Raw genomic sequence first — 12,429 nt, 5'->3', positions numbered from 1 at the left:
GTGGTTTCTGTAGCTCCTGAAAAGTACCATAAAAACTTATGAAACAAAGTAAAAAAAGATACTTTCTACTAATTTTTAACAGTTTAAAAAAATTGAAATATGACCCTTTTTGTCATCCCACTGAGTATCCAAGGCCCATTCCCACCCTAGGCTGCGTGCTTGGAAGCATGACCAATACTATATTAGCAGCATTCATAAATAGTCTCAGGGTTACCCTCATGCGTATCATACACCCGTGCGTGGGGTGGTGCGTCCCTGAGCTTGAGCGTACGCACAGGTCTGTGCCTGAACAGGGTGAGTGCTGGCTGCTTGCGCTGGGGTAGCAGAACGGAGAACCTGGTATGTTTGTGCATCCGTTTGGTTGTCATTTATTTATGTTGCTGCTAGAAGAAGGCAGATTAAGGAAGCCAGCCAAGATACCTTTATAACAGGCATCATGCAGAGTGCAGATAGAGGTGCATGGTGCCTGCTCTCCCTCCATCCTCCTTTCTCCCTTCTCCTGCTCCCCAAACCCTGAAGGTGTGAGCCCTTCACATGAGGCAGGTGCAGATGCTCTTTTCCAGGAGCAAAGCAGAGCTCTGATGAGACTTAGCAGAGACAGGTGAGCCCTGCAGAGGTATCACTGCCACTGCAACTCTTTCAGCAATGCTGCCCATAAATAGCTACAAAATGAGAATCCTGAAGCACAGCTGAAAAACTTGCTGAAAACATTTTCTCTTTACTGATGAAAAATGCTCCAGCCTCTGCTCTGCAGAGTAAAAAAAAAAAAGTCACAGGCAGTATTAAACTGCCGGAGTCCGCCAACTGCTTCATTTTAATCTGTGCTGCTTCTCACTCCATGGTCACAAGGAGTCCTGATGGGAGGAAAGGCACTTTCAGCTACCTGCTCTGTATTTACTCATCAGCTGAGGAAAAGCCTTGTCTCCCAGTATGTGATGAATCGTCCCCATTCACTTGACACAACCTTGTGTCTTACAGTCTTCTTTCCCTTCCTGGTAGTGTGGCAGAGGGGGATACCAGGGCATGGCAAGTTTTCAGCTGCGATGGAGGGGAAGTGCTGACTCCTAGAAATCATTCCAGATGGTTTGGAGCATCTCTGCTCTAGCTGAATATTTTAACAATCTGGCTATGATTTTCTCGGCTGTAAAAATTGAATCCTTCAAAGAAACTGCAGGAGCTGCAAAAACTAAAATACCAGAGAAATAACATTAATTAAGCAGTTCAGAATATTGACCCCCTTTTCCCCCAGTCTCTAGAGGGAGGAAAGCTCTCCGGCAAATTGTTGTTCCTGCTCATTAACAAACAAGTACTTTAAAAAAAAAAAAAAAGGAAGGAAATAATCCCACTCTAGCCATTGCAATGTAAAAAATGCCTTTGCAATTGCTACCAAATTCATTTTCCATGTGTGTAACTAATGATGGCTACTGTCACTAGCAGGAATTCTTCCTATTAGGAGTCACCTCACATGCAGGGTATCAAGGTAAAATTGAGCCCAAACACCATCTTCTTCTAGAATTTCTAACCAGAAAATGTCACTACCATTAATCAGAGATGGGCATGTTCATCATTCTTGCAGCAACTCCTGTGTGCACACTCAAGGGCAGATCTTGAGTTGGTGGAAGTGAGCATTAATTTCAGTTGGTTTCAGGGAGGTTATGCTGACGTAGGGCATCCTCGCACCTGACAGGCTCTTCTCAAAGGATGCATGCAGGGAGAAGAAAATTAAACATGGAAAAAAAATGATCTCAGTTATTAACCGCCAACCATTCTCAATCTAGTGCTGGTATGTAAATCAGGATTTTGCTATCATTTCTGCACTATGTCTCATTTTCTGTTCTTCTTTCTGGTATTTGAGAATCTCAAACCAATACCCCAGCCTTCTAAATAACAGTCTTAATTAATGATATTTGCATGCAGCCCACTTACTAATCCTGCAGTAGTCTGAGGGCAAAGATTCAGGCAATTATTACCAAGCATATGAAAATATTCAGCTAGCAAATTGCTTGACTGTTTGAGCATTTTAATCTCTCTTTGCAAGGGAAGATGTAGCCTGGAACATTGGAACAGGCACAAAACCCTCCTTGTTGTTATTAGAATGAGAGAGAATTATTTAAAAAAAAAAAAAGTGAAGCAAGCCCACAAATTGTCTTGACTTCAAATGTCTGTTTATTTGGTTATTGTATATAATCCCCCAAACCCGATATAAAATGTACATATAACCTCAAAATCTTGTCACTATCACAGCGCCTGATCTCATGGTACCTTGATCTTGACTGAGGCTCCTAGACTGTGTTTAACAGAAATAATTATTACAATATAATGATTAATTATAGTAATGATATAATAGCTAAGGGCCTTTGCAGTTAAGTCTCGTAATAATTTCATTACTCAGCTAGACAAAAATAAAATAGATGAGACTAATGTGAGTCAGAAACATGGCTGGTTGTTTCAATCAGGCTCAAACTGTAGTTCTGTGTTTCACTGGAAAACTGCTTCAACGGGGATGCAGACCCCAAGGTGGTAACTGCAGCGGAAGCTGCCGATGATGCCCCCAAAGAGGGATGGATTGCCAGCCCTTGGGAAGATGTGAGGAGAATTTGAAATGATCTTGACAAATTGGGAAAATGCTCTGGAATAAAAAGGATGGGCTTCAGTAAGCACAAGTGCAAAGCAATTCTCATCAGGCAGCACTAATTGGCTTCATAAGCACAGGATGGAAAATGTCTGGTTAGACTAGTCTGGAGGATATACTGGATCGCAGGCTGAACACAACCTGGAAATATTAGTGTTGCAGAAAAAGCAAAAATCATCCTGGAAATTGTAAAGAAAAATGTTGTTGTAGGAGAGACTACTGAGAACTGATAAGGCCTCACGTAATGTAACCAGTTTTACATCGTGCACTTCATCAAGGCTGGGGTTAACTCAAGGCAGTTCAGGAGAAAGCAGCAAGGGTAGTTACAGAGCTCAAAAACATGGCATTTGAGAAAAAAATGATAGATCTGTTTAATTTAGGGAAGAATGAATCTGGGGAGTGCATAACAGCCTTCAGATGAACCCAAGTTTCTTCACAAAGTTCCCTGGGGATAACGTAAGATACAATAGACTTAAATTGCAGCAAGGCAGAAGTTGGTTAGATGTTAAAAATTTATTCTAGTCGTGGGGAAAAGCGTAGTGCTGCCATAGACAGCATGGGAGGCTGTGGTGAAGGCTTGGATCCATTGGAGGCATTTTAGGTGTAGATGATCCTGCTCTGTTGCAGAAGTTGGACTAGATGCCCATTTTAGATCCCTTCTATTTTTGGACCATTATATTCCCATAAAGACATAAATCTCTTAATCAGGAGCCCCACATTTATAACTCTTACCAGGAAGAATATATTATGCAGTGAAATATTTGCCATACTGTATTGCTCACACAGATTAACTATTTGACTATCTGACCACTGGTTTTTGTAGTTGCTAAAAAATACGTCTATATTTTGTTATTCTTATATTTTATACACTTGTAAGTCGTATAGCATATCTGCCACACAGAAAAGAGGTTCTTCAGCCTTTCTGTGAAATTACGTTTCATACTTGGCAAAATCTTGTTGCCTATGGCTTCGCAGCTGCATCACTTTCTTGGGGCACCCACAGCAATTCCCATGCTGAGAAAGGAAAGCAGTGGCATAATATATCTGCAGCTCACTTCCAGAGTGCATGCACAAATGAAAATAAGAAGGGATCCATCCGGTGATTTGTATTCAGTCTGTGCTTGGTGTCTCACCTCCTCCAAAACAAGGAAATATCCTGTCTCAAGTACTGTGTTTGTGGCAGACCTAGAGGAAAAAAAAAAAAATTAATCAGGACTGTTACAAACCTTTTCACCTCCATGCATTTGACCTGTCTTTTCCTGATGAAAGCGTAATGTATATGAGAGAGAGAGAGCAGGAAAAAGATCTGCAAAGCGAAAATGTTCTGCTGCTTGCAGAGTTTTTTCCTGGAGCCAAATACAAGGAAGCATAACAAGTATGGTCACGTCACACACTGCACTATGGGAGGGCAACCAGCACTGTGTGAGGAAAGTGGTAGAAGAAATCTGCACTGTGTGAAGGAAATGTGAAGATGTTATAATTTTAGATAAGCTTCAGTGTCTTGACTTTTACTTCAGTCTTCAGATGTTGCTTAACAGTGTCTCTTCATGGGTGCTCTACTGTGGAAATGGTGGGCTGTGTGTAGAAGCTCTTGTGTATCACCCTTCAGGGGTGGTTTTTTTGATATATCTATGTGAATATGAGCAATGATGCTTTGTTTTAAATCACACTGATAACATCTGGAGATGTATTACCGGGCAACAGCTCTGTTAATCTTTGAAGCGTTTTATGAGCATTAACTAATGAATCCTCATGTTTCCCATACGTTAGCTCATTTTTTTCAAATAGAGAAAGAGGCCCAGTGATCTGCCCCACACACGCAGAAGAGGTAGTGTCAGGTCTGCAATTAAAATTTGGAAGTTTGTTGCTTTTTAGGGAGAGATAATGATGAATTCAAGGCTGTGTCTTGGATTGAGGCTGCCCACTGAAGGGTAGGCAGGCTCAGGGTCCTGCATTCAGTCTGAAGAAAGCAAAGCATTCATCAGATAAATGCTTCCCCACCGCCTCAGTTCCCTTCCCTCCCTTATGTTTGTGTTTTTCTAATGAGGTTTGAGTATCTTATGCTCAGGGGCTGCTCTGCAGAGGAGAAGGTTTCCCCAGAGCTACCCCAGTTTAGCTGGCAGTGCTGGGAAAGAGGAGAGCACAGGGAATGCAGCAGCACCTGCTGCTCCTCTACCACCACCCTGTGGGCAACCTTTCTGGACCGCTCCTCGGGATGATGGTTCTCTCATCCCCAGTGGTGAGAGAATGTTTCATCATTCCTAAATATGTCACGGATCAGCCTCTCATCTGAATACAGGATGGAAAACCGGAATACTGAAAATCACAATGCATTTCCTCAGCACACATAGATGAGCAGATGGAGGTGCTGCATGCTGTCGTGGAGCTCCACTGCATCGCCATACTCTGCCCTCCGGCTACTTCTGGGCAAGTTGGTGGAAGCCGCTTGCTCATGCCTAGTGAGGAGGATTTGAGCTGGATGGACATTTGCATCTTGTTTGACTTGCTGAAATAGTCTCACTTCATTTCACAGACCACAATCTCATGTCTGAGGGGCCTTGTGAAAGTGCCGACCCGTTCAGGTTTACCTCCTTGCTCAGCCTGTCACCTCCCATTTGCGTTTGTTTTCCACTTGCATAAACACTGCCCATTCCCTACGCTCTCTCCCTGACACTCACATTTCACGAAGTCTGAAGGACAGAAATAGATGTGTGCGGATGCTAATTTTACCTTTTGTAACACCAGTTTGCAAGAAATACAATACAGCTGCACAATAGGCTGCTAGGAGCTGGCTGGGAACTGTTGGCAGGGTTTGCCATCTCCTGGAGGACCATAGCAATAGCAGTTAGACTTGGCTTGCTGTGCACCTGATGCCTGCTGTGTCCCCTCTTTACAGAGCCTCCTCGGTGGATAAAGGAGCCCGAAGGTGGTGTTTACAGCGTAGGAACAAATCTTGTGCTGCTGTGCGAAGCTATTGGCAACCCAGAGCCAACCATTCAGTGGAAACTTAACGGGATGCCCATCGATAGTAAGTGCAAGGTCCAGCATCCTCCTTTAGGTGGTGGTTGGGTGGGACGTGCCTGTGTTGTGCCCGGGTAGAGGGAACGCACAAATCCTAATGCACTGAGTGATGTCTGGTTTGACATCTATTTAGATATGAGTTAATATTTATTTACTTAATAAAGCTAATGTTTAAATGTGATCTTGAAGAGAGTAGGGGTGAAAGCTGTAGGGCTGTGGAGTGGTGGTACCCATGAGTTACTGCCTCTGCCTCACCCCGTAACACTCCCATCTTTTGGGGATCTGGGATAGCTTATGTTCATTGAGGGTTCCTGGTCTTTCTTTGTGCTTCTGAACAAGCACACATGACTGTGTGGCTGGGGAGCACAGGCCCTGCTCCCTGGTGTAGCAGTATTATTACTACCATTTAAAAAAGTCTATGTAGGGATTTTACTGGAAATTGGTGCTCTAGAGGACTTTCTTTAGGCCACAGGACTGCTGGCAAAGGCTGCAGTTGCTTGCAGTTTGGCTCTGCAACTTGCTTGCCGGCTGTTGAGCAAGGTCCTGGTTTGATCCTGAAGATGTGCTTCGCCTTTGACTTTCAAGCAGTGAGGAGAGACTGTGAACTCCACAGCCGTGGTGTTTTCTTCATCTCCTGATATAGTCTGGGTCTTTCTAGGTAGGACCTTCAGAGGGAGAATCTCTGCCAGAGAGATCAGCCTTACCAACCTTCAGATTCAGGACAGTGCTGTGTACCAGTGTGAGGCCAGCAACAAGCACGGCACCATCCTTGCTAGCGCCAACGTGAATGTCCTCAGTGAGTACCCTCCCAGCCTTTCCTGTTCATGAGAAAATGTCTAACTAACTGAAGTGTCCCATTCTGCTGAATGAATGCTTCAGAACAGCTTGGGGATTGTAACCATGTCATTGTTCTTTTGCATTGGCCCCAGATTTTAGGAAATACGTTGTCCAAACTAATGCAACAAGCCTTATCATGGGCAATATCATATGCTTAGCATAAGTGTTCATGAGCTTTGATATATTCTTTATTTTAAAAACATGGTTGTGGTTGGGCTCAAAACCTTTTGAATTCAAATGTACTAAAACCAGTGGGGGCTGAATTGTGACCACAACTCTGTTTTTGAATTATTAAGTGTATTGTTAATCTTTAATTTCAGTTGTGATGCTCAGCCTGTTCTTTGAAGAAAGAGAGCGATGGGAATTTATTTAATAAAAGAGGTCTCCAGAGGAAGCAGAACCAGGTCTGCTTTCTCTCCTGGAGCACATTGATGTTTCATGTTCTGACATGTCCAGCAGTCAACCACTGTTATCGTTGTCAGTGAAGCTTATGAGAGCTCAGTTGCTCACTGCAACTGGTTCCAAAAGGCAGTGCAATTCCCTTTAAGTGGCTAAGCCTTTGACCTTTGCTGGAAAAGGGGAGGATGCAGGGACAGTATTTATATTCCCAGTTCTGAAATGCAGTGCTGCTCATTTTGCATTCTCTTCTGCAGATATTGCTCCCTTAATACTGACCTCAGATGGTGAAAACTATGCCACAGTTGTGGGTTACAGTGCCTTCCTGCACTGTGAAATTTTTGCCTCGCCTGCAGCAGATATTAGATGGTAAGCCACTGAGAACTGATGTTTTCAAGTGAAACAAGTTCATACAGGCTCCCCAAACATTGAAAAATGTGCTAGTTTTTATTTCTATGGAGTTAAAATTAGAAATTTGTAACAAAACTGTATATAGTATAAGTATTCTGTGTTTAAATGCACTTTCAAGAACCCCGAAGAACTGGCTTATAAAAAAAGTTAATGAAAGTCCTCAATACCTGTGTGAGAGAAGTGCTGGGCTATCCACTGAACCAAGCCATGCTGTACATAGCCAAATCCTGCTACAGCTTCATCGGCCTTAGTTTAATGTTGGCAACTTTTTAAGTTTGGACACATTATTGAGGTGGAAACACGATGACTTACAGAGCATATTTACCTGGAAATGGTTCCATATGGTTGGAAATGACAGGATTGTCATAGTACTTGACAGATGCAATAAAATTATAGATGACAGCTATAGATTAAAGGCTCAGCCAGACTAGTTTAAAGGCCTTGCTAGACGTTGTCAGTGTGTTTCTGGTTTGCAGGGAGCTTTACGATTTGCTGCACGTGGGTAAAGTGACTTGCTAATCTTGATTTGATTGCTCAGTGACAGAGCTGAGACCAGCTCCCAAAATTCCTGTGTCCCCTGCAATATCTGCTAACCATGAAATAACAGTTCCTGCAGCCCTAGAAATAACCCATAACTATTATTATCATCTTTAGGACTAAGGATGACAGCATAGAGCCACTTTCAACATTACGCTATGAGTTGAATAAGAATGGCACCCTAGAGATCAAAGAAACAAAGAAAGAAGACTCAGGATCATATGCTTGCTGGGCTGCGAACTCTGTTGGAAAAAGAGCAATCACTGCTAATCTGGATGTAAGAGGTAATGTCTCACTTATGAATAGAAAGACCTTTGATATCTGTAAGGTTTATATTTACAAATTTTCAGTAAATAAGTGCTTAGTAAATACTCAGTCCAAAATACAGATTTATTCTGTGAGGCTATAAATTCTCTGTGTACTATGACCTGAAATTGTCTCCGTTTTTCTGTGTGATTTCTCCATGCTCATACATGATGTTTGCTTTCTTCTTGATACTTCCAGAAGCTGCATAAGCCACCAAAAACTTGCAGTTTACTTCCCAGATCCGTTAACTTTATTATCCTGAAAGGATTTTTCCCTCCTTCTTCCTGTCAGCCCTGTTACACTCAGAGCAGGTTCTTGGCTGATCCTTGGAAGCCCAGAGCCCTCCCTGTGCTTGTGGGCTTGGTGGGGGCCTCGCTGAGCCAGGCAGTGTCCCTGCATCTCCCACAGCCGTGGGCTTCCTCCTTCCCTAAAGCTATTTCCCATCTGTTGAGCAGAAGGTACATCCCAAACGGAATTACTATCCGCAGCGAACACCAAGCACATTGCAGCAGGATGAGTTAGGGGATGCTGCTGGTTTGAGGGCCTTGCAGTGGGCCTTTGCCTGATTATCAACTTGACAGATATTTGTAAATAGAGAAAAAATTACTGAAATGCATTTACTTATACATTTCAGGTACATAGCTTGTGCTCTAATTCTGTTTTAAGGGATTTATTTGGTTGGTTGGGCAGGAGGGGTTTTTCCCTGGGGGGGTGATGGTAGCAGACAGCTTCTGTTGAGCACACAGGTTAAATTTAGTGGGCTGCATACAAATTTATTTAGGATTTAGGGCTTGCCAATAAAAAAACCCCCTTCAATACTCAGTTAGCAAGGTTCTCAAAAGGACTTTCAGATGCAGGTTTGCTGTGACAAACTGGAGAAAGAAACACTTTTTGTGTTCTCTTTCCACCCACTCCCTTTGCTTTGTAAATTTTACAGTGATAATAAACATGAAAATGTACAATGAAATTCTCACAGAGCAACATTTCACTGTAAAAAGAAATTCAGCCAACTGCTTTCTTCTTACTTATTCATCTGTTTCTGCATTCAGATTAGAGTCAATTAAAAGAACAAACTTGATTGCAATAATTTTTCTCACTTGACTTTAATAAGCTTGTAATTTTTCTTGGATCATTGCCAAAGCCTATTTCAAATGGCAATTGGACATAAAAATCATATTCAAGCTTTTTTTTATCATCCATTTCATGACAGTCTGCTAACAAGGATTTTCACCTGTGACTTTTTTTGTGTTGTTTTTTTTTTTGTCTGGAGCTTTTTGGTTTGGATTGAACTAAAAAATAATTTTTCAAGATAGAAAATTAACTCCTGGCAAATATCTATTTAAGAAACAACCATCCTTCACTTGAAATGTTTGTATATATAACAAAAAAGACATGATCATTGCTCCTAAGGTTGATTTTTAGATATGAAGTGCTTGGTGAAAATTTGATGTAATAGTCTCTCTCTCCTAATCAAAGTGTTTTTCTGTGATCAATCAGATGCTACAAAACTTGTTGTTACTCCGAAGAACCCCCGAGTGTTGAAATCACATTCAATTTTATTGAAATGTCAGTCTGAGTGTGATTCACACTTGAAACACACTTTTAAATTATCCTGGAGGAAAGATGGAGATGAGCTGCCAGTCAACAGCACGGAAGATGGCAGGTAAGCAGGGAAGAAACAAGAGTTTTCTTGATCTCAGCTGAATAATGCTGCATGGTGCGGGAACATGAGTTTCAATAAACATGAGACTTAATAGCTTGGAATGCAAATTTATGTCTGCAAGAATTCTTCATGCGATATGTGAATAGATCTGCATTTTATATACATATAAATATAAATGCATCTATATGAGTTTTGAGCCATGGCTGGCAAATGATTTTGGTTTTTATTAACTTTCTCACCATCACAGCTGAATATTGCATAGATGTTGGTTCAACCCAAAAATACAGCCCTAGCCCCAGTGCAATCAGCTGGGGTTTTGTTTCTCCAGTTCAGTGGAACTATTATTTTCCTGTGTTTGATACCTGTTTGGCCAAAGCAAGTCCTTGTAATGTTAAAATGAATGTAAAACAGATTTATGGGATTCTGCCTAAAATCATACACATTAAAAGTAATGAGTTTTTCCTATGTATGAGTTTAGGACTTGCAAGCGCAGGCTGAGTTTTGCCCTGCTCTTGTGTTTCCACTGACCTTAAGGGGATGGAGCTCAGCCTTTATTCCATATGAAGGGTCCCACAGTGGGCAACTGGATGTCTTTATTAATTACCGCAGAAGAGAGATGGTTTCCTAAATACTGCAGTGCTGGGGAGGTGGAAGATCCTGCTGAGGCCACGTAGTGTGGGGAGATAGCGCCAAGCAAATGCCATGTCTGCAACAGAGCCCATGTGCCTGAGTTAATGCCAGCTTCCCCTGGTGCATTGGATGTTACACAAGTGGGTTGGGAATGCTCAGTGTACTCAACCCTTTCAAAAATTCGGACATAAAGCCCATGTATTTTCCTCATTAATGATGTGCCAAAATCCTATGTTCCAGACACTCAGCCGATGCATATCAATGTGGCTCTTTTCAGACCAAGAGAGACATGCCAACTTCCAGCCATGGAGGCTAAATTGCTACAAAATACAAATAATAGTCTACAGCACAGTGTATAATACAACTACAATTACGTTTTAAAGTAACAGGCCTAACGTGCAATTACGTTATTCAAAATGTCCTGTTACCAAGTTTTTTTATGAACAGTTTTTCGGAGAACAATGCTGTCTGTCATATGCTTATCTTACAGATTTTTCTCTTCCTTATTTGTATGTACCTTTTTTTTTGTCCCGTAGAATAATTCTGGACAGAGATACGCTGTTCATATCAAGCGTTACACTGGAGGATCAAGGAGTTTACACGTGTGTGGCTAGCACTTCTCTGGACAGTGTCACAGCCGAATTGCAGTTAGTTGTTCTTGGTAAGAGGATATTTTCCCGGTGTGCAAACAGCTCTGTGCAGTACATAATGCCATTGCAGCACTTTTGCTTATTTGCTTCTTTTGCCCAATTCAGTTACAGAGCCTCGATAACCCAGTTTCACAGAGGTGCAATGTACCTCTCACTCGTTAACGTCCGTTGTGCTATCCCTGTATCTCCTGGAATGGGGATGCTGACGCAAACTTTTCATTTGTATTTAATCAATAATAATTCATATTCATTTGTATTTGTTATACCCAAGACAAGGCAGCCTTTTTTCTCAGTTCAGGAGTCACCCACAGTGGCTGTAGGAGCTTGCCCAGGCTGGAAGGTGTAATAGCATGTTAAGAATGGCTCTGCTTTTGCTTTGAAGTCCTTGGTCCATCCTTCACCCCACTTGATTAGAGATTTGCACAAGAATTACCACTTGGACTATGTTTTGAAGAAGAAGGACGTAAGGCCAGTATTTAGATGTCCAACTCCTCTGAAGATCAGTGGAAGTTAAGCACCTAAAAGGATTAATTATCTCTCTGAATCTGAGCATAAATTATTGTCCAGTGGCAAAGAACAAGTCCACAGCAGAGAAAATCCTTGACCCACAGAGTCTGAAGCTTGACCTTGTATGAGCATCTTTACAACCTGCCACCCTTCGTGAAGGACCACTTGAAATTAAGGGGGTGAATTTGTGGAGTGATGTGCAGTCCTTTGCACATGTACCTAACGGCATCAGCCAATAGCTAAAATTCCATATTGTGGACAGTTTTGCATCATTTTAATTTCATTAAATTTTGCTTCATTTTACATTTCTATTTATTTCTGGCAGTGATTGCAACAAGAACTAAGACAATCTCACCTTCAAGATATTTTCACACTTTAAATTAATGGTATTTTTCCCTAAATAGTGAATTAAGAAGATGTTATGCACATTATTTATGGTACTGTTTTCTTTAGTGCTGTATAATTCAAAATGTTTGTAGACTATTCGTTACATTACTTATGAAAATTTCATGAGGCACTTTATTTCCTTTTAAAAAGGTGATTTGCAGAAGAGGAAAAACAGTCTTGTGCTCTTTTCCCCTTGTTTATTGTATATAAGAAAGGTGTTGGTGGATTAACAATATCTGTTATTTTCCAAATGAAAAATTCAGGCTTCTTTTGCAATGAAAGACTTGTGAGATGGCTAAAGAACTAAATATGGCACAGATGGAGATATCAGAATATGGGCAACTAAGGACAAAAGAAATATTCAGTTAGAATCCTTCTAAGTATTTGTTCTATGATTAATAAACAGATAGAGGGGTGAGTATCTTTAAGATGCACCATTGCCATCTTTAAAT

The 12,429-nt window shown here is 41.4% G+C and overlaps 1 protein-coding gene across 1 annotated transcript in view; it reads left to right on the top strand.

Annotated features, from left to right (window-relative positions):
• Positions 1-12,429, top strand: part of CHL1 (cell adhesion molecule L1 like) — a 55,766-nt gene that overhangs the window by 21,944 nt on the left and 21,393 nt on the right. The window contains exons 9-14 of the mRNA XM_072875785.1: positions 5,529-5,660; positions 6,312-6,449; positions 7,144-7,255; positions 7,952-8,118; positions 9,638-9,803; positions 10,970-11,094. Coding sequence (XP_072731886.1) covers positions 5,529-5,660; positions 6,312-6,449; positions 7,144-7,255; positions 7,952-8,118; positions 9,638-9,803; positions 10,970-11,094 — 840 coding nt within the window. The remainder of the gene's footprint in view (positions 1-5,528; positions 5,661-6,311; positions 6,450-7,143; positions 7,256-7,951; positions 8,119-9,637; positions 9,804-10,969; positions 11,095-12,429) is intronic.

This window comes from Ciconia boyciana, chromosome 11, assembly GCF_034638445.1.
Source record: "Ciconia boyciana chromosome 11, ASM3463844v1, whole genome shotgun sequence".
Classification (NCBI taxonomy): Eukaryota; Metazoa; Chordata; class Aves; order Ciconiiformes; family Ciconiidae; genus Ciconia; species Ciconia boyciana.
The sequence above is the reverse complement of the archived record's forward strand: the minus strand, read 5'-3'. Positions and strand labels throughout refer to the sequence as shown.